This window comes from Delphinapterus leucas, chromosome 10 (assembly GCF_059928025.1).
Source record: "Delphinapterus leucas isolate spDelLeu-1000000601 "Yukka" chromosome 10, BTC_Dleu_Yukka2, whole genome shotgun sequence".
In the NCBI taxonomy this organism is placed as follows: Eukaryota; Metazoa; Chordata; class Mammalia; order Artiodactyla; family Monodontidae; genus Delphinapterus; species Delphinapterus leucas.
The window spans coordinates 31,268,021-31,290,336 of NC_143138.1; the positions used below are offsets into that span (position 1 = coordinate 31,268,021).

Genomic DNA, 22,316 nt, shown 5'->3' on the forward strand with positions numbered 1-22,316 from the left:
AGTGCCTACCGCAGGAATGGGATGGCTTTTCTGGCCTGCTGATGTCACTGTGACTGAGACAACAGGAAAGGCAGTGTTATATTAAGGTGATTTCTGCTCCCCTCCTTGGGCAAAATAAAAGACAAGTTTACCTTCTCCGCATCCTTGGGAGTGGGTTGGTTTGTTGTGACTATCAACTGGCTGACTCCAGCCCTTTTCCAGCCCCCTCAACGCTTAGTCTTGTTTACTAGATGGGCCATTTAGCCAATTAATGGCAGGATGTTTGGGATGGTGTGTAAGTGGACAAGAATGCACATCACACAGTTTTGAGATTTTAATTTGGAATAGATTTACTGCTCTCAGCTCACATAACTTAAAAGCAGTGACTTTTTTTTTTCCTCAGTGTTTAGTCTATGTTTTATTTGATGCATTTTGTAATCCAGGTTTAGGACAAAGGAAACAAAATTAAAAGAACAGTCAGTTTTCCCCTTGGACTGTCCCACCAACTCTACCTTCTGACATTTGATGTCTAGATCTACATGTATTTTACAGACAAATGTCCATCTTATAAACTCACACTAATCAAAGACCTAATTGGCCTGATGAACTGTCTGTTCCCATCTTCTCTTCCCTTCACCCCACGTTTAGTATATGTGTCATTTTCATGGCCTCCTCCCAACTTCCTGAGTATCTACCTATCGTGTGTTTTTCCCCTCGTAGACCCTCTTCCCCATCTTCATTTTTCTCCTTCCCCTGTCCCTCCGATCCCCAGGCCCAGCCCTCACACACACGCTGTACCCATTTAGAAGCAAAGCGGTTAGAATCAATGGATGGGGAGCCAAGTGATCTTCTTTCTCCCTCCAAAGCACTAACACCTAGACTGAAATGTGGGCTGGGCAGTTTCTTGCTGGTAGCAGCTGAGTTATCCTTCTGGCATCTATACTTTCTCCAGTAAATGAGGAACTGTAACGAAGCGAACCAAAATATAGCAGTTATATACAGTTCTTGATTGAACTTGAATTGCAAAGAAGGAAGTTGTTTCTTTAATTCTTTAGGAGTTTTGTATAATTTTACTTTTATCATGGTTTCTACACACACTGAGATAGCCTTTGTAAAGAATTAATAAAAACAGAAATGAGAAGCATGCAAGATTTTCCTCCTGTGACCAAATCATAGTGAGGCTCAGTTAATGTGATTGCGCCATATTATTCACATTTGTTAACCATCACTTACCTGTTCTATGTTAGTCCTTCTGGAAAAAATCTTCATGTCAAGAACGAAAAAATGCAGATATATAATATCAAAAAATTGCCAAAGGGTTTTGATGTTCCATCTGCGCTGGGTGAAATGTATGATTAAACTTTTCTTTTTATCATCATTCTTATTTTTCTTGGCATCCCTAATCATGGAAAATTACAAGCTTGCAGTAAACATCCTAACTTGTAAAACGACAGCATTTATTGTATTTGGTTTCTATGCCAGGCTTATGGACGTGTAAAATTTTCAGGAGCCGGTTTTTCACATCGAAATTCCTCCTCTCCCACATTATACATTTTAAAGTATGCACAAGGCAGAAAATATCGGGTTTAGATTTTTTTTCCCTTCATTTTATTCTACCTGATCTCCTTATAGTCCCAGAGAAGGAAGACTCAACGTACATTTCTCTCAGAAATATGACAGGTCTGTGTTTTTGTTGGTCTGGCGTATGTTTGTCTATCTTGAACAGTCTGACAGGTAATTATTTATAAAATCTGGTTTTGCCCAGTAAGTCCATATAATAACCTTTCACTTTTCATCATAAGCCAGTGAGCTGAATTTAGAATAGAACAAGGTCATTTATGTCTGTCCCGAACCAGCCTAGATGTCCCCGTAATGGCTCAATATTAATATTTGTAATTCTTTTTTTTTTCTTTTCTACACTTAGGTTCTTTTTCTGACTCTTTCCACAACACTAAATTTGAAGTGAAATAAAATTTCCTTAAGCAGTGAGTATAGGGGGAAAAAAAATTTATAAAGGGAAAGTTTCAGAAAATGTGACTTAAATAAATTTCTTTAAAGATTAAATTGTTATGTAGAATCATAAACTGTCAGAGTGGAAGATGGTCTTAAAGATCATTGGAAACAACCACTCATTTTACAGATGGAAAATGATGGCCTGGAGAGGGAAACTGACTTTACCAACGTCACTCAGCAATGCTGTGACAGACCAGAGACCAGACCATGGTCCCTAATTATCAGTCTATCTAGTCTTATACTCCACCATACTGGGTTTGCATTAGATATTACCAAGACACGTCAGGGTTTTATGGCATGTTTATCTTAGACAATAACCTAGATTTATTTTTTAAATGATTCTAATTATGGACACATCCTAAAGCATAAGCGTTATATTAAAACCTTCTTCAGAGGGACTGTGATGTTAATTAAATAATGTGTTATATGCCAGTTATACATCAATTTTAAAAAAGAGGTCTGTAAGCAGGGGAGAGAGGAATTAACATACTTTGAGCACCTACTTTGTGTCAGGAACCTTACCTTTGGTAGTTCATTTATCTTCCCAATGACTTTGTGATGTTGATGCTGGAACAATGAAAATAAAAACAAAAATAAACAAATGGGACCTAACTAAACTTAAAAGCTTTTGAAAGGCAAAGGAAACCATAAACAAAACAGAAATACAACCCACAGAATGGGAGAAAATGTTTGTAAACAAAGCAACCGACAAGGGATTAATCTCCAAAATATACAAACAGCTCTTGCAGCTCAATATAAAAAAAAAAAACCCAAATAACCTAATCAAAAAATGGACAGAAGATCTAAATAGACATTTCTCCAAAGAAGACATACAGATGGGCAAAAAGCAAGTGAAAATATGCTCAACATCAATAATTGTTAGAGAAATGCAAATCAAAACTACAATCACCTCACACCGGTCAGAATGGCCATCATCAAAAAGTCTATGAACAACAAATGCTAGAGGGGGTATGGAGAAAAGGGAACCCTCCTACATTGTTGGTGGGAATGTAAATTGGTACAACCACTATGGAGAACAGTATGGAGGTTCCTTAAAAAACTAAAAGTAGGGACCTCCCTGGAGGTCCAGTGGTTAAGACTCCACACTGCCAATGCAGGGGGTGCAGTTTTGATCCTTGGTCGGGGAGCTAAGATCCCACCAAAAAATCAAAAAAATTTTAAAAATTAAAAGTAGAGCTATCATATGATCCAGCAATCCCACTCCAGGGCATATATCTGGAGAAAACCATACTTCAAAAAGATACATGCAACCCCAGTGTTCATTGCAGCACTATTTATAATAGCCAAGACATGGAAGCATCCTAAATGTCCATCGATACATGAATGGATAAAGAAGATGTGGTACTTATATACCACATAAAAATATATGGACTATTACTCAGCCATAAAAAACAATGAAATAATGCCATTTGAGGCAACATGGATGGACCTAGAGATTGTCACACTAAGTGAAGTCAAAGACCAATATTATATGATATCACTTATATATGGAATCTAAAAAATGATACAAATGGACCTATTTACAAAACAGAACAGACTCGCAGGCTTGGAAAACAAACTTATGGTTACCAAAGGGGAAAGGTGGGGGAGGGGTGGTAAATTAGGAGGATGGGATTAACATACACACATTACTATATATAAAATCAACGAGGACCTACTGCATAGCACAGGGAACTCTACCCAATACTCTGTGATAACCTATATGGGAAAAGAATCTGAAAGAGAATAGGTATATGTGTACGTATAACTAAATCACTTTGCTGTACACCTGAAACTAACACAACACTGTAAATCAACTATACTTCAATATAAAATTAAAATTTTAAATAAACAAAACAAGAATAAACAAAAAGTCAGGCTTAATTGTAAATCAAATGTGAATGCACAAAATAGTTTCTATTTCTGTAGGCCTGTGTTTGGGAGATGGAATTTGAAAATAAATAAGTAAATAAATAACTTCTCTTATGGGAAATTGGCACTGCCTTATAGACTTGAAGATAAAGGAAACAGAAATATATTTCTCCCTTCACCTGAATTTGGAAATGCAATTTTCTAAACATGCCATTTTGAGGATATGTCATTAACCTTCTGCCTTCACGTATTGCAATAGTTGAGATTCAAAAATAATGTTCCAGTTTTAGAACCAAGAGTTGTTATTTAAAAACCATCAGAAGCACAAATATTTTTTAATGGTGTATATACTTCCTGTATCCTGGGAGGATTCTTCATTTATTACTGCATGTTCTTTGTTCCTATAAAATAATAAACAATCCACGTTTAATGCTTTTACCACGTAGAAGACAAATAAACATAACTTGTGATTCTTGGTCTGAAAGAAAACAATTTTACTTGCCTATAAATTATAAAGTTTAATTTTATGAAAAAAATTTTGTATAGTTCCCAAATCAGGTATTTCTTTCCAGTTCATATAACCCCTTATGTAAAACTGAGTCACTACAGAGAAAGTATTTCCTCATCTGCCCTCCTGGAATTTAGATAGAACCTTCCCAAGTTGCATTTAAAATTCTACCATCAACCATGTATACATCTCATAAAATATTTTATAGTCTCCTGTATGCTCTGGCTGAACATTTCATAGTACATAAACACTTCTGCAAATAATATAAGGGCATCAAGTTGAATATGTCATAGCAGTGGCAGCCACATAAAGCTGATTCTCCCTCGATTTATTTTCTTACTTTTATCTTCTTATTTGAAATGCAAGGTGAAACTTTCTGTGCTCTTCTTGTACAGTTGGTTGGGGGCAGGGAAGGGGGGCAGACCAGGGGACTCCAGCAGTTTCAGTGGGGTTGTGTTCATTAAAGCAAAGGCTCTCTGCAGAGGGCATCAAGCCAAGCTTAAACAGCAAAACCATGCCTGCAGAAATTGGATGTAAATGTGATGGTTAAATAAGGGCCAGATGCCTTTAAAAACTCAAATATTAAAAAGTCATATCTCTTAAAGTAAGTTTCTAGTGTCGTGACTAGGATAGTGATACTATAGCACTTTAGAAAAAGAAGAAGAAGAAGAAGAAACAAAGAAAGAGACTTACATTTGTCTTCTGGAAGAAAATATCAAATATTCAGCCTGTCATAAGTCATGGGAATTTTGGCAATTGAAGCATATTTTAAAACAATCAATTCCTACAAAGTCATGAGAAACCCAGATACAGTATTTCATTGTTGGAAACCACTGTAACTCTGTATACAGTATTATATTCATGTTCCCTTTTCTGCTCATCACCACCACTCATTCACTCTTCCCTTTTATTCAAAGGAAGATAAAAATAGAAAAAGGTATAGGAAAAATCAAGAAGCAAGAGGATTACTTATATAATATACTTATATATTATACAAGAGGATTACTTATATAATATAACTGTAACTTATAACTGTTTAAGTAACAATTTACTTGCTATCAAAAATGATTTATTGTATCAGTATTTTAATAATAAGTTTTACATAATAATTGTAGGACACCGTGTGCCACCCTTTATACTAAGCACTTTGTGTGGCTATCTCATTAAATCCTCACAACCCCACTATGAGACATGCATGGTCATTCTCCCTGTTGCCCAGAGGTGACAGAACGCAAATTTAAGAACAGAAGCTTCACTGCCTTATGCAGAAGTGCCCAAGATGGCGCTAGCATTTGTACCCAGCACTTTGACCCCAGAGCTCGTGCTCTTAACCACAGTTGTGCAGCACAGATTGTACTAAAGAGTTCTGATAACATATTAAAGAGAATTGCTGCCCTGAACCTAGAAGCACTTCTCTACTAAAACAACTTGATTACAAGAAAATTTCATTTTAACTTAACATTCCTTCCCTAAGGCCAAGTATTATGTATATAATAGAATATCATGTAATGTATAATAGACTATAATTATATAGAATGATGCCAAGTCCTCTGTAATATCTTAAACCTTAAGATAAATACATATGATCAATGCACATACTGAGAATCCCTGTACAACTTATGAGAAAAACTTCCTCAAAAATCCATGTGTACAAAGCCTCTCCTTTGTGGAGACCAGATTTCTCCAGAAGGCTCTTATTACATAGGCTACTATTTTATGCTTTCATACAAGGTATTTATCTCATGTTATAAAGTAATCCCCAACTTGTGTACGTGTGTTTGCAGTGGCAGATACAGAAGTACGTATGGCAACCCCTTGCGACTTTCTACAAATGTCCCTTTTAGATGTTTGCTTGTTAGTTGTGACATAGTCATTGTTTCTTCTAGCCCAGGATGTGTGTGTGCTTGGTGGGAGTGGTGGACAGAGAAAGGAAGAAAGTGGAAAGAAAGTTGCTGAAAACAATTTGAATTAGAAATGATGGTTTTCATAATTCAAAAAGACACATGCACCCCAGTGTTCATTGCAGCACTGTTTACAATAGCCAGGACATGAAAGCAACCTAAATGCCCATCGACAGACAAATGGATAAAGAAGATGTGGTACATATATACGATGGAATATTACTCAGCCATAAAAAGGAACGAAACTGGGTCATTTGTAGAGTCGTGGATGGACCTAGAGACTTTCATACAGAGTGAAGTAAGTCAGAAAGAGAAAAACAAGTATCGTGTAGAAAAATGGTACAGATGAACCAGTTTGCAAGGCAGAAATAGAGACACAGATGTAGAGGACAAACGTATGGACACCAAGGGGGGAGGGGAGGTGGGATAAATTGGAAGATTGGGATTGACATATATCCACTAATATGTATGAAATAGATAACTAATGAGAACCTGCTGTATAGCACAGGGGACTCTACTTCACTTTGCTGTACAGTAGAAACTAACACAACATTGTAAAACAACTATACCCCAATAAAAAGAAAGAAAGAAAGAAATGATGGTTTTCCTCCCTCATCAGTGATTAGCAGCTTCTTTAATTCAACCCTAGGTCTGTTCTGCCTCAGAACAAGTCGCTTTCTGATTTTTGTTTGTTAAGATGCCAACTAGCAGTACTGCAGCCTGTTGTACTACGTACCTGTAGCTTTCTCCTCTGAATGGCATTGATTTACTTCTTCCAATCACTTTACTTGGGAAAAGTTAATCACTCCTTCCAGACCTGTATGTGCCAATCCATCGAGCAGTCTCTAAGCAGCAGTGGCTCCTGCACATTGGCCAGCCACACTTCCATAGGTTTGGCCTGGGAGGAAACAGCGAGCCCAGATGGTGCAGGAAGCTTGTGACTTACAGGGCAGCCTAAGCAAGGTCAGCATGGTGTCAACTTTCCATGGTCCTAATCCCGAAGGAGTATACCAAATCTAGGGTCCAGATGACAGAAGACCAGAGTGATGGGTCGCTGTGTCATGGAGGCACCAACTCTAAACCACAGCCAAGCAGTTTTCCAGCTTTCATCCATACCTAAAAGGAGGTCGAAGTGGAAAATCCCGTGTCTCTCCAGAACCAGGGAGGCAATGATCCTTGTGGCAGCTCCTCCCAAGACTGGCTGTCTTGCTGCATCCCTCGGATGATCACAGAGTGAAGTGGAACCTTGCCTACGTGATCCAGATGGAGACATGCAAGGTCACTTAGGGTGCCTTTCCCCTGCAATATACAGAGTCATGTGTCTCTGTGAACCATACGAAAAATCCATCTGCCTCTTCCTCCCTAGGTTTTCAAGGTGCTCTCCTTCTCTAGCTCTTTTCCATAAAGCTTCCTGCCTGCCTATCAGGGCAGAGTGCCTTCTGCATCCTCTGAATTTTTATGCCCCTGTTGGTCTCTGTACTTCCTATTTTCTGTCTCTAATCATCTCTCCGTGTGCTTTGTAGCCTGCCTCAAGAAATTAAGAATTTCTTGAGGGCAAGTCTTAAATCTGTACCTCTTTGTAATCGCCACATGCACATGTTAGGTGTTCAATTTTTTGGTTGTTTAACAAACATGAGCACAAAAGTCTTTCTTTTTCTTTCTTTCTGTTTTTTTTTTTTTTTTTGGTTAAGTCTTTGTTTAATCTCATTGATGCTTGTTTGACTTATTTGGCTGCAAATCTCAAGAACTATAGATGATCACAGCCTTTTTCTTAAAGGCAATAATACAGTGTCTCAGAGAAAGCAATTCAAAGCAGGCCATGAGTCAGATTTCTTGTGGCCTTTATGAGTAGGTCACTCTGACTACAGTCTTATTTGAAGGGGTTAATGACCTCAGGGAGGGAGGTAACCTTAGCCACATTGGTACACTACTAAAGACCTGAGAACCTTTGTGTCCTACTTGAATCTATACAAACTTGAAAAAGACTTAGAGACATACTCCATTTTTGTTTATAGCAGCATCTTTGAAAACCTGCTAGACCTCCCACTAGTTTACTTTAAAGACAACAAGCTATTTTAGGATGGGATTTCCCTAAAGGTAATGGAAATAACATGTTCACTGAACTTAGAACAAATATGAAGATCTATTTAGACTGAAAATAATGAGATTTTGTGAACCGGAAGCAACAGTTTTTCACCCAACAGTAGCTTGCAGCTAAAACGTCTGCTTTCTTTATCTCTGTTCATTCATTCAAAAAAAATTTTCTTAGCACCTATGAAAGCCAAACAATCAACATGGTGTTGACAGTTCCCGAACAGTGAAGCAGGGACCTAGGGGGAACCGTAGAGTTCCATAAAAGGGCTCAAGAAGCCACCTACATTAAATCATCTATAGATTAAATATGTTACGTGTTTTGCCCGTATGGGTGCCACCCTAAATATTTACATACGTGCCATTGTAATTTATAAAATACAAACATAAATTTATTTAAAAATGACACTGAAATCCTTGTAGCTTTTTGACATTACTTTTTTTTTTTTCATTCAAGAGGTAGCAAAAGTACAAGTTATAGAATGCATGAGTCAGGGAATTTGTTAAGGTTAAAAAGTGATTCTCAAGCTCAAAAAAAAAGAGATACCTAATGTCTTCTGTGCTTTTACAGTAACTGCCATTGTCTCCGCAGCCCTTCAGTGGTGAGTAAGTTGTGCCCTCTGAAGGTTTTAAGCTTCTTTAGCTTAAATTTAAGGGTATTTTTTTATCTGTTGACATTAAGTATCACCCGAACTTTTTTCATATGTCTTATTTTGGGGAAAATTTATGATCTTTTTAACATTAGGAAGTTTTGCTTTTCCTGACATTTTATTGCTTTGCATATTTGAAACATTTCAATCCCAGACAATAAATATTATGTGATTATTATTTTCGTATGGATAGGCTATTTCCTCCTGTTTTTTTCTAACCCCCTTTCCTAGCTAATACTCAAAAACTTATTAAACTATTCCATTCAGCTTTTTCGGAGTCGTGGATAATGAAAATTGAAAGAGGGGCAGGTTTGAGAGAGGAGAGTTAGTAGTGGTTGAAAATAAATTGAAGTGCGTAGTTTTCTTCCAGTTGGATTTCTAATATTTCTTGTTTGGTTGAAATGAAGATTATATTTATTCTGTAAATCATTTTTATAAATTGACATAACCAGTTATCACATTAAGTGGTACCTTTTTATATCGTTATTATGGAAGCTAAATGGGTCTCAGCAAAGTGGACAGATGTTAGCTGAGCACACCATGAGAACTCAGTTTTAAAAGCACCCACCTTTAAAAGCTCTCCTCGTGGCTCCCTCACCTGCATCAATTCTTTTCTCAAGTACCTGTTCTTCAATAAGGCCTTCTCTAACCCCCCTTTTAAATATTGATGCCCCAGCCTCTGCCTTACATACAATATCCTGCTTCCTTGTTTTCGTTTTTATCACTAACACTTCCGTACCATTTCTTAGACTTATTTATTTTGTTTATTATCTCCTTCCTCTAGAATGAATAGACTGTCTGAGATTCAGGATTATGGTCTGTTTTGTCCACTGTTGTGTCCCCAGCACTTAGAGCAGGGCCTGACACTAGCGCATGCTCCGTCAGTATTTTCCAACATAAATGAATGATTGATCAGTCCTTATTTCTGCAAATTCTGGCAACATTTATACCCATATCATTGTTCTCTGGTTCTTCTCCAGACTTTAACTGTTTCTTCTCACTTCTGTCCTGGCTTGTTGTCTGACTCCATGCCTCAACTACTTGCTTTCCCTTGACTTTCCAAAGTCCTCTGAATTTCTTCAACTGTGTTCTTCAACATAACTCTTTTTTTACATTTTAGTACTTCCAAATTCACAATACATCTTCAACAGAATAAGAAATTTGGCCACCACAAGCAAGAGTTATTATGATGTACTTGGTTTTTCATTCACATTATTTCAAAGTTTTTGATATATTTCACTACTTATTAAATTTTTTGCACAACTCCAAGTTAGCAATTTTTTTTGGCCCCGCCACGTGGCTTGCAGGATCTTAGCTCCCCAACCAGAGATCAAACCTAGGCCCCAACCGTGAAAGAGCCGAGTCCTAACCACTGGACCACCAGGGAATTCCTGGGTTAGCAGTTTTTTAAGTGCATTTATTTATTACCTCTTACGTTGCAGTCGTTTTTTTTTAGCCACAGCACATATATTTATTTCTTTTTAAAAAATTAGCTCAATGTGGTATAGTTTACATATAGTAATAACCCCTTTTTAGATGTGTGGTTCAATTCAGTGACTTCTAACAAATAAGCACAGTTGTGTAACTGCCACCATAATCAAGATACATGAATGCCAGAAAGTTCTCTCATGTTCCTTTGTAATTGATCTGCCACTGATCACTAACCCCTGGCAACCACTGGTCTGATTTCTGTCTCTGTAACTTTACCTTTTCCAGAATATCACATAAAATGGAATAATTCTATATAAATTTAGATGTAAAGTTTTTGTGCCTTCTTTCACTGAGTGTAATGCTTTTGAGATTCATCCATGTGGTTGTGTGTATCAGTAGTTCATTTCCTTTTCTTGCTGAGTAATATTCCTTGGTGTGGATGCACCACAGTTTATCTGTTCATTATTAAGTGTACCTTTCGATTGTTTCTGGCTATTAAGAATAAAGCTTCTATGAACATGGGTGGACAGAGCTTTGTGTAGATTTATGTATTCATTGGTAATGGGTAAACACTTAGGATTGGGATCACTGAGTCATATGGTAAGTGAATATTTAATTTTATAAGAAACAGACAGTGTTTTCCCAAAGTGCCGTACCATTTGGCACTACCATCAGAAATATGAGATTTCTAGTTGCTCCGTATCTTTGCCAGCATTTGGTATGATCTATTCTGTTGTTTGTTTTGTCTTATTTTAATTTTAGCCATCCTGATAAGCAAATAGTTGTATCTCACTGGGGCTTTACTTGCTTTTCTCTGGTGACCAATGATGCTAAGCACTTGCATGTATTGGTTTACCATCCATATATTTTCTTTGTTGGTTCAAATCTTTTGTCTATTTTAAGAAGTCGGTTGTTTGTCTTCTTATTACAATATAAGAGTTCTTCATGTATTCTAGATACAGAAATGTGTTTTTCACATATTTTCTCTGAGTCTGGGGCTTGACTTTTCTTAAAGAGTCTTTGGAAGAGCTGAAGGTTTTAATTTTGAAGAAGTTTGATTTATCAATTTTTATTCTTTTATGGATCATACTTTTTTGTGTCTTATCTGAGAAATCTTGATCTAACCCAAGCTCACAAAGGTTTTCTCCAATGTTTTCTTCTTGATACTTTAAATTTCAAGTTTTACTTTTAGGTATTTGATTCATTTTGAGTTTACTTTTGTATATGGTGCAAAGTAAGGTTTAAGATCCCTTTTTTTTTCTTCCCCTGCACATGGATGTCTGTTCCAACACCATTTTTTTGAAGATTATTCTTTCCTCATTGAATTACCTTGACACCTTTGTCTAAAACCAATTGACCATATATGTGTGGGTCCATTTTGGATTCTGTTTTGTTCCATTGATTTATATGCTCATCCTTAGACAGCACCTCACTGTCTTGATTACTAAGTCATAAAATCAGGTCTTATGAATCCTTCAGCTTTTCCTTTTCAAAATCTTTTTTTATTCTAGGTTCTTTGATTTTCCATATTTCTACAAAACACTTGCTAGGATTTTGACTGGAATTGCTTTGAATCTATAGCTCAATTTAGGGAGAATTGATACCTTAACTGTTTTAGACCTTCTAATCAATGAATGTGGAATAGCTTTTCATTTACTTAGGTCTTTTCTGATTTCCTTCATCAATGTTTTATAGTTTTCAGAATGTAAATCCAGTACATATTTTATTAGATTTATCCATAGATACTTCAATTTCTGGTTCATTGCTAATATATAGAAATAAAATCAATATTTGTATATGAACCTTTTTGCCTGTAACCTTGCTGATCTCACTTACTAGCTATAATAGTTCTCAGGGATTTTTGTTTTGTTTTCTTTTTGTGTATTCTTTGGAATTTTCTACATAGATGATTGTTATTTGCAAATAAAGACAGTTTTTTCTTCTTTCTTTCTAATCTGTATACTTCTTATTTCTTCTTCTTGCCTTATTGCAGTGACTAGCATCTCCAGTACACTATTGAGCAGTCATGGTGAAAACAGACATCCTTGCCTTTTTCCTGAATTTATGGGGAAAACATTCAGTCTTTCATCATTAAATTAGCTGCAAGATTTTCTTAGATGCTCTTTATCATATTGAGGGAAGTTCCTTTCTTTTTTTTTTTAATAAGTTTACTTATTTATTTATTTTTGGCTGCGTTGGGTCTTCATTGCCGCACACAGGCTTTTTCTAGTTGTGCAAGCGGGAGCTACTCTTCGTTGTGGTGCGCAGGCTTCTCATTGCACTGGCTTCTCGTTGCGGGGCATGGGCTCTAGGCATGCAGGCTTCAGTAGTTGTGGCACGTGAGCTTCAGTAGTGGTGGCTCACAGGCTCTAGAGCGCAGGCTTAGTAGTTGTGGTGCACAGGCTTAGTTGCTCCACGGCATGTGGGATCTTCCCAGACCAGGGCTCAAACCTGTGTCCCCTGCACTGGCAAGCAGATTCTTAACCACTGTGCCACCAGGGAAGTTCCTTTCTATTCTTAGTTTGCTGAGTGTTTTTATAATGAATGGATGTTGAATTTTATCAAATGGTTTTTCTGCATCCTCGGAGATGATAATATAGTTTCTCTTTTTTTGGTGGTACATTGCATTGATTGATTTTTTTATTTAATTATAAATGACTTACAACATTATATTAGTTTCAGGTATACAACATAGTTATTTGATATTTATTTACATTACAAAATGATCATTGGGATGCATTATTTCTTTGAATTAGCATTTTCGTTTCCTTCAGATATATCTGATTTATCTTTTTTGGAGTTTATAGAATTTCTTGAATCTGAGGCTCGATGTCTTTCATCAATTTTTTTTAACATTCTCAGCCACTATTCTTCAAATATTCTTCTAGGATTTTAATTACATGTATGTCAGACTTTTCACCATGTGCAAGATGTCTCCTATGCTCTTTTTGAAATTTCCCATCTCTTTTTCTCTCTTCTTTATTAATCTGGATATTTTCTACTGACTGACCCATCTTTATTAATCTTCTCTTTTGCTGCATCCAAAATTCTATTAAGCCCATCTAGTGAACTCTTAATTTCAGGGTTTGGTTTTTTTTTCAGTTATGCAATCACCATTTGATTCTTTTTTTTTTTTAATTTATTTATTTATTTTAGCTACGTTGGGTCTTCGTTGCTGCACACGGGCTTTCTCTAGTTGTGGCAAGCTGGGGCTACTCTTCTCGTTGCGGCACACGGCCTTCTCATTGAGGTGGCTTCTCCAGTGGAGCACAGGCCACCAGGGAAGTCCCCATTTGATTCTTTTTTTAAAATGTTATTTTAAAGTCCCTTTCTGATTACCCCAGTGTCTGGGTTGCTTATAGACCTGCTTTTGTACTCTGGGATTTTTTCCTCTTAGTTTTCAATCACTTTGTTCTGTATCCCACTATGCCTAGGATTTTTTCTGCTGAATACCAGACCTTGTATGTGAAAAAATGTAGAAGCTCTGGATGATGATTTCTTCCAGAGAGGATTTAATTTTCTGGCAAGCGGACAGGGATGTAGTCAGATCAAGGTTGATCTTTTTCTACTTTGCCTGTATTCATAGAAGGTATACCTAGGGTCTCAGCTGAGAGCCTGTGGTGTTTTCCAGACCCTTCAACCTTGGTGAGCACTGAAATCCAGCCCCTGACCCATAAGATGGATGAAATTTCTGCTCACCTCATTCGCCTCCCAGCCTCTACTCTTACCCCATACATGTGCAGCTTTGGAGTTGACGTATATTTCAAGGAGAAATTTCATGTAGGATTATAGGCTCACTTCTCCGCAGTTACCTCCTGTCTGAGATTGTGGTCCCTCATTACCTCTGTACCTCAGCCCCAAGCTCCAACCTCTGCCTCTCCAGCCCGGTGAGACTGCTGCAAGCCCTAGACCACTGCTCCCCATGCAGCTTCTCTTACTCTCACATTTAATTGGCAAATTCCCTGAAGGAAAAAATGAACTTTCCTCTTCTTCAATTTCTAGTGCCTCAAACCCTGACTGCCTTGGCTTTTTACTGATGCCTCAAATAAAGTGTGCTTACCAAAGATGTCCACATTCACATCCCTAGAACCTGTGAAGATGTCACATAACAAAAGGGAATTAAAGTTGCAGGACTGGAATTAAGGTTGCTGATCAACTGATAATCAAGGGAGATTATCCTAGGTGATCCAGGTAGGCCCAATCTAATCACATGAGCTCTTAAAAACAGAAGAGGGAGGCAGAAAAGTGGGGAAGATAGTGTGACATCAGAAGGACTTGACACTGCTGGCTTTGAAGATGGAGTAAGGGTGTCATGAGCCAGTGAATGTGGTGGGCTCTAAAATGGCTCTTGTAGCCAGTAAGCAAACCGGGACTTTGGTCCTACAGCCAAGAACTGAAAACTCCCGACAATCTGAGCAGGAAGTGGTTCTCTCCTACAACCTCCAGAAAGTAACATACCTACCAACACCTTGATTTTAGTCCACGAGACCCATATCAGACTTCTGACCTATAGAACTGTAAGGTGATGCATTTGTGTTTAAGCCGCTAAATGTGTGGTAATTTGTAACAGCAGCATAGAAAACTATTACACAATTGTTTTGCATTTTGTCCAGCTTTTCTAATTGTTCTCAGGTCAACGATTAGTCTCGATGTATCAGTCAGAGTACAGTCAGAGTCAGAACCACTGTGCTTATGGGATAAAGGTTTTATTATAGGGATCAGATCTTCCAGAGCTGTGGGAGGATTTGGGAAAGTGAAACCCTAGGAAGGAAGTTGGAGGATCAGAGAAAAAGTCCACAACCCATCAATTTGGGAAGCAAAGCACAACCACCTGACAAAGTAGTTGCAAAGTGACAGCTCACAGGAAGGTCTGTAGGAAGCCATGCTTCTGTAGAGCTGCTCCCTCTGTGGGTCTACCACCAAGTGTCTGGTAGTGAGCTTGGAGCCTTTGTTGGGAAATAGGATCCTCAGTCAGGAGGAAGAGCTGGATGGAGAGTGGAGGAAAGGGGGAGGATAAGCTAGAACCACCAGCACTTCTGTGGCAGTAACTGCATCTAACCACAGTGAACTTCAAAGGTTAATAACTGCTTCACTGCCATCTTCCAAATCTTGCATAAACTTCTCTTTTGGCCAACTCTACTCAGAACCATATAGGGAAGGGAATTCTGGAAATGTAGTTTCAGTTTCACCAAGTTGACACAGTACCAAATAGTCTACCCTTTGTCAACTTGGTATCCATACACCATACGCTTTTTTTTCTTTCTTTCTTTCTTTTTTGCGGTACGCGGGCCTCTCACTGTTGTGGCCTCTCCCGTTGCGGAGCACAGGCTCCAGACGCGCAGGCTCAGCGGCCATGGCTCACGGGCCCAGCTGCTCCGTGGCACGTGGGATCCTCCCGGACCGGGTCACGAACCCGTGTCCCCTGCATCGGCAGGCAGACTCTCAACCACTGCGCCACCAGGGAAGCCCTACACCATACACTTTTAACCGTACTATTAAATCCTCCAAATAAAGACAATAGCAAAATGCTTCCCCCTAGCATGACGCATGCTAACCCTCTCCTCCAAAGAGGATATGAATACCTTTGTGGTCTTCCTCCTGAAAATCTATAAACTCAGTCTAATCATGAGAAAAGCATCGAACAAATCTCAGTTGAGGGATATTCTACAAAACACCTGACTGTACTCAAAACAGTCAAAGTCATCAAAAACAAGGAAAGTCTGAGAAACTATCACAGCCAAGAGGAACCTAAGGAGACATGTCATAAGTAAATGTAATGTGGTCCTAGGTGTGATTCTGGAACAGAAAAAGGACATTAGGTAAAAACTAAGGAAATCTGAATATAAGTATGGGCTTTAGTGAACGATAACATATCAAAATTGGTTCATTAATTGTAACAAATATACCATACTAATGTCAAATATTAATAATAGGAGAAACTGGGTGTGGGGTATATAGGAACTTTGTATTATCTGTGTAATTCTTTTAATAAATATAAAACTATTCTAAAATTAAAAGTTTATTTTTTTAAAAAAGGATATAGTCCAATATGACACATCCATTTGGGGTGATGTTTGTCCTTTTCTATGAGTTGATATCCTGCAACTTAAATACTGAGATATATAGCTAACCACTATTAATACCTGATAATAGGGGAAAGGGAGAGGGGGAAATAATAAAGAATTGTTTAATACCCAAACAAATACGCTGTATTCACATTAAAGTAAGGAAGAGATACTCATAACCACTCCTGTCATCATTTCTGTAACAGGTCCAGTGGTCATAGCTAGAGCTTATAACTTCCTTCTTCCACTAGGCAGTTCATACTCCCTTAGCCCTCAATAAACACCTCAGCTGGTATGGTTCCTTGCTTGATGGGGTGAGCCTGCCTCTTTCTGTTTCAGTTATATTTTGCTGTATAACAAATCCCCCCGAAACTTAGTGGCTTAAAACAACAATGATTTATCATTTCTCACGATTCTGGGGAGTCAGAGATTCAGGCAAGTCTTGACTAGGTAGTTCTGCTCCGTATGGCATCATCTGGTAGCTATCAGCTGCATTCAGCGGGCAGCTGAGCTGGACCAGAAGGATCAAAAAGGCTTTGCTCATCCATTTGGAGATTTGGAGCCTCAGAGCTCCCCATGATCTCTCCTTTTGCTTCTGACAACCTTTGGCTTCCTCACACATGATAGTTTCAGGGTAGTTGAATTTAAAAGACAACTGGCTTCACACAGATGGCCAACAGGCACATGAAAAGATGTTCAGGGCTTCCCTGGTGGCGCAGTGGTTGAGAGTCCGCCTGCCGATGCAGGGGACACGGGTTCATGCCCCGGTCCGGGAGGATCCCACATGCCGCGGAGCGGCTGGGCCCGTGAGCCATGGCCGCTGAGCCTGTGCGTCCGGAGCCTGTGCTCCGCAACGGGAGAGGCCACAACAGTGAGAGGCCCGCGTACCGCAAAAGAAAAAGAAAAGATGTTCAATATCGCTAATTATCAGAGAGATACAAATCAAAACCACAATGAGGTATTACCTCATACTGGTCAGAATGGCCATCATCAAAAAGCCTACAAATAATCAGTGCTGGAGAGGGTGTGGGGAAAGGGAACCCTCCTGCTCTGCAGGTGGGGCTGTAAATTGGTGCAGCCACTATGGAGAACAGTATGGAGGTTCCTTAAAAAACTGAAAATAGTTGCCATCTGATCCAGCAATTCCACCCCTGGGTATATATCTGGAAAAAATGAAAGCACTAATTTGAAAAGATAATGTGCCTATCAACAGATGCTTGGTTTAAGAAGATGCGGTATACACATAAAATGGAACACTAGTCATCCATAAAAAAGAATGAAATATTGCCATCTGCAGCAACATGGATGGACCTAAAGAATATCGTACTAAGAGGGTGTAGGCATGGCTTCTCCTACTCCCAGTGTCCTCCCGTGTGAGGAGGGGTCCTCAGTGCCCCTAGAGGCACTCCATCTGTGGCCCAGGAAGCACTAACTTCAGGGCAAGAATGTTCTAGGCATTTGTGCAAATGCCCAGCTGGTCAGGTGTGATGCTGGTGGTGTTCCCCCTGCACCACGGCTCTCACACTTTTATGACCACGATCATTTATAAAGCACATGGTGAAGTGTGTGTGTGTGTGTGTGTGTGTGTGTGTGTGTGTGTGTCTCTAGGCTCATCCCTCAGAGATTCACATCCAGTAGTTGGGAGAGACCAGAAATGTACATTTTTAAAACATGAGTCCTTCCAAGCAACATGGATGGACCTAGAGATTAACACACTAAGCGAAGTAAGTCAGACAGAGAAAGACAAATATCATATGATATCACTTATATGTGGAACCTAAAAAACAATACACATGAACTTACTTACAAAACAAACTCAAAGACATAGAAAACGAACTTATGGTTACCAAAATGAAAGGGAGGGAGGGGATGGATAAATTAGGAGTTTGGGATTAACAGATACAAACTACTATACATAAAATAGATAAGCAACAAGGATTTTCTGTATAGCACAGGGAATTATATTCAATATCTTATAATAACCTATAATGGAAAATAATCTGAAATATATTAATAAATATATATATAACTGGATCACTTTGCTGAACACCTGAAACTAACACAATATTGTTAATCAACTATACTTCAATTAAAAAAAAAAAAAAAAAGGCAGTCGTCTTCCAAGAGGGATGAAATGAAAACTGTGATTCTTCTTCAGGTGTGGCTCTGAAGTTCCACAGCATCACTTCTATATTTTGCAGTCAAAGCTGGTCACAAACCCAGTCCAGGTTAGAGGGGAAGGGAAATAGGCTCTATCTCTTGGTAAGAAGAGCAGCAAAGAATTTGTGCCCGGTTGTAATCCACTAAACTGGTTGTGGAAATCTCTTTTTATCTTCTTTAAGGCAAATTCTCAGAATTGGAATTGCTCCATGGAAGGTATGCCTCATTTTAAAAGCTTAAGACTTATCCAGATGGCCCTCCAGTTGGGTTTTTCCAGTTTTCATTCTCATTAACAATGTTTGAAAGTCAGTTTCCCTGTGCCTTCACCAACACTAGGTATCATTACCTTTTTTAATCTTTTCCAGTTTAAAGAAGGGGAAGGTCTGACCACTGCATTTATTTGCATTTTTGAATACCATTGAGGTTGAATATTTTGAATGTGTTTATGGCCATGTGTCGCCGTTCTTTTTTGAATTGCCTAATCTTGTACTTTGCCCATTCCTCTCTTGGGCTATTCCTGGGTTGAGTGCTGATGTTGGTCCGAAAACTGGGTTACTAAAGTTTAATTGACCTCAAACAACCCAACTAGGTTTCTAAATATTATGAATTACTCTCACCCAAAAAAAATCTATCTCCATTTCCATTTGTTTATTCTCTACTTCCCTAGATCATATCACCTTTTTCAGTTCTTTCTTTTCTCAGATTCACAATATTAGAACTGCAGAATCACCTCATTTTTCAGTTGAGGCTTTTGACAACAAAAGAGGAAAGGGTCTTGTCCTTTCTAAAGGTGGGGGGTCTATTCAGTTTGAATGCATGGAACCTCTCTTTTGGCTTCTGGTCAAAACTACACCAACAATGCATTTAGCCCCTTTACCAAAAGGGTTGTGTCCTTGTGTCTGGCACTAAGAAGTTCAGTCTATCCATAACTTTTGCCTCATGAATAACTCAGATCCTAAATTCCCCCTGCCCCTACTTGGCTGTGTGACATTTTATAAATTGCTTTAACTTTGGGGCCTTGGATTACCCATCTGTTAAGTGGGAGCACTGAACTTCTACTCAGTGATTCTGAGACACTCTTTTTACTCTTGAAGTCTGTTGTTTAAGAGGGCATTAGAGAGAATGGATTAGGGGAAACCAGCATAGGTGAAAGTTGACCTTTAAGAAATTTATTTCGGCCTACAATGTCTATTTTTGAAGGTAACCTAATCAAAGCTTTTTAAAAATAGTTTTTAATTATAGGTTTGAAACTTTGTGTTATTTGTAATGCCTTTTTAGAAGCATGAAAATAGCATTTCTCTCTGTACCAGCTTTGTGCTTTCCCATTTGGTAAACACTGATTTTATTTCTATCTGTTGCCTGTAGGAGTAGACCAAGCCAACTCAGTACTTCCTGTTTACCTCCTGGTCCTACATATGGTAGATTGCCACAGACCTGCTCTCAAAATAAGCTTCCTTGGTTTAATTCTGCATTTTCTGGTTAGGCAACTGGCCTGTCAGTACTTGAACAATGAAACAGTTTGGCTACTGAAGACTTGTTCTGACATTCCCCCTTCAAATTGTCAGTGGAAAGGAAAGTCACTTAATGTAATGGCAGGGATCATACAATAGTAGGATTTACATTTAAATGGGGACATCACACAGTACCTTTCATTTGAGAATATCAAAGCACTTCCAACTCTTAAACTTGGAATGTGTGACATGGGCGAACACAAAGATAGTAAATAACCTGATTTCCTCTGGAGATTCTCAGTGCTCTAAATATCTATTTTTTAAGGAGGAAGATTGAATGTTATGTGTATTGAGTGAATAGACTGTAAGCTTAGAAATATTTTATGTTCCCAACATAGTTTATTCTGCTTAGCGTAAATCGTCAGCGCCAACCGTAGCTTACCATTTACTGGAGCTTTTCCGGTTGTATTACACTTTTCAGTTGTATTACACTCATGTCAGACACACCTTCGTACAAGTCCCTCCAAGGTCAATAGTTTAGAAATTCTGCCTCTTCCATCCCCTTCTCCACTCAACACTTATGGAAATATATGCTAATTGGAACAGAAGCAGCCTACCCAACTAACAGGGCTAGACCACTCTTAACACAGGATTAATGAAATAGAAGTTTAGGGTGAAAATAACATTTTTCAAGCCCTAAGAGTGTAGATGCCAAGTAAAAGCCAACAGCTCTCCAGGATCAGTCAAATCCCACGCTTTGCCCTCCTTCAACTTTGCTCAACGGAGTTGAAGAAGAGGAAATCCTGTACGCCCACCGTTGCTCTTGGCCACTGTTGCCACCCTCTGGCCCTCCCACCTTCCCTGAAGCCACAGCTCAGCAGTCACCGTTGTGGAAAACAGGACTGCAGACTCAAGGTGCAGAATGAGACTCTACACATTGTTTACTGAGGTGACACGCAAGCAGGAATGATGAGGCACTTGTGCACAGGTAGCTACCTGTATTCACGGCCGGCCTTTGTAGGTGTGAGATTCATGTCCATAAGAGGGCATTTAGAGACCACAGATACTTAAAGTCACAGATATTGGCAAGAAGTTGAGTCTGTGAAGTATTCTACATTGCTGATTTGTGACTGAACCATGGGTTAAGAGACATCTAGAGCTATCAGAGGCTTAGAGAACAGTATTTGCTCAGAGGGAGAAAAGCCTAAGGATCTTATCAGTTTGCTGAGACTAGAATTGGCATCCTGTGTGACAGATCTGTAATACTGGGGGTGAGGGGCTGACTTCCTTTTAAATTGCCAGGATCTTTCAGGATCCAAAGGCAGCCTTCACCTCTGGATACTCAGCTCTTTATAGACACCCTGAATTCTTCCAAACTGACCAATCACACTGGAAATAAATTTTGCACACTTAAAAAGTGATACTCTTTCGCATCTAGTACCCAGATCTTAGTTTCTAAGTATTCTCCACTGATATTCAGGCTCCTTGGAAAAACAGCTGATTCCAGGACTGGGGCAGGGAAAGAGGCCTTGAAAAATTAGCCTGGAACCTCCTAATTCACCAGAAAATAAAGAGTTGCTCAAAGAACCACAGGGAAATATCAAAAATGGGAGCTTGAAGAGGCTCCCACTGGCTAAATCTGGGAAAATTTGATTATAGTAATGGGTTATCATGCATAGAATAAGATAAATAATTTTGAGTTCATACAATATAAATAAGTAAATAAATAAGGGAGAAAGTGAAAGCTCTTCTTTGCCATAGAATGCCAACTAATAAACATAGCTGGAGTTATGGCATTAAAAGATCCTCAATGGGGGAGAAAGACTGATAAGGAGTAGAAATGTACATAGTCTCAAATTATCTCCCCACAAATTACCTGTTAGTTACAAAGGAAAACTAGTAACAACAACAACAACAAATCTGATGTTCTTTCGGTGGTTCCTTGTAAATATTGTTAATTAAATTTTTTATTGTTTTGGATCACAAATGTTAAGCATTCCTTTTGTTTGAATTTTGTCTTTCTTGAGGTCACGCCATTAAATAAGAAATGCAGACAGAAATTCATGTATAACAGTTCAAAGAATACCTCCAATGATGACAGATCCTTTGATAAGATACACTTTGGGTAAACGCCTAATTCCACTCTTTTTGTTCAGACCTAATGAAATTGTTCTCCCCTCCAAAAGCCAGATCAG

General features: G+C 38.6%; 1 protein-coding gene across 6 annotated transcripts in view; it reads left to right on the forward strand.

The window, feature by feature from the left end:
* The window catches only part of SUPT3H (SPT3 homolog, SAGA and STAGA complex component), a 452,287-nt gene that overhangs the window by 424,194 nt on the left and 5,777 nt on the right, over positions 1–22,316 (forward strand). For all 6 annotated transcript variants that reach the window (XR_016394600.1, XR_016394601.1, XR_016394602.1 and 3 more), the window contains one exon: positions 1–22,316. This exon is cut by the window's right edge. Coding sequence is in view for 3 of the 6 variants with exons in the window: in XM_089918656.1 (XP_089774782.1) it covers positions 1–42 (42 nt within the window). In the remaining 3 variants the exon portion in view is untranslated.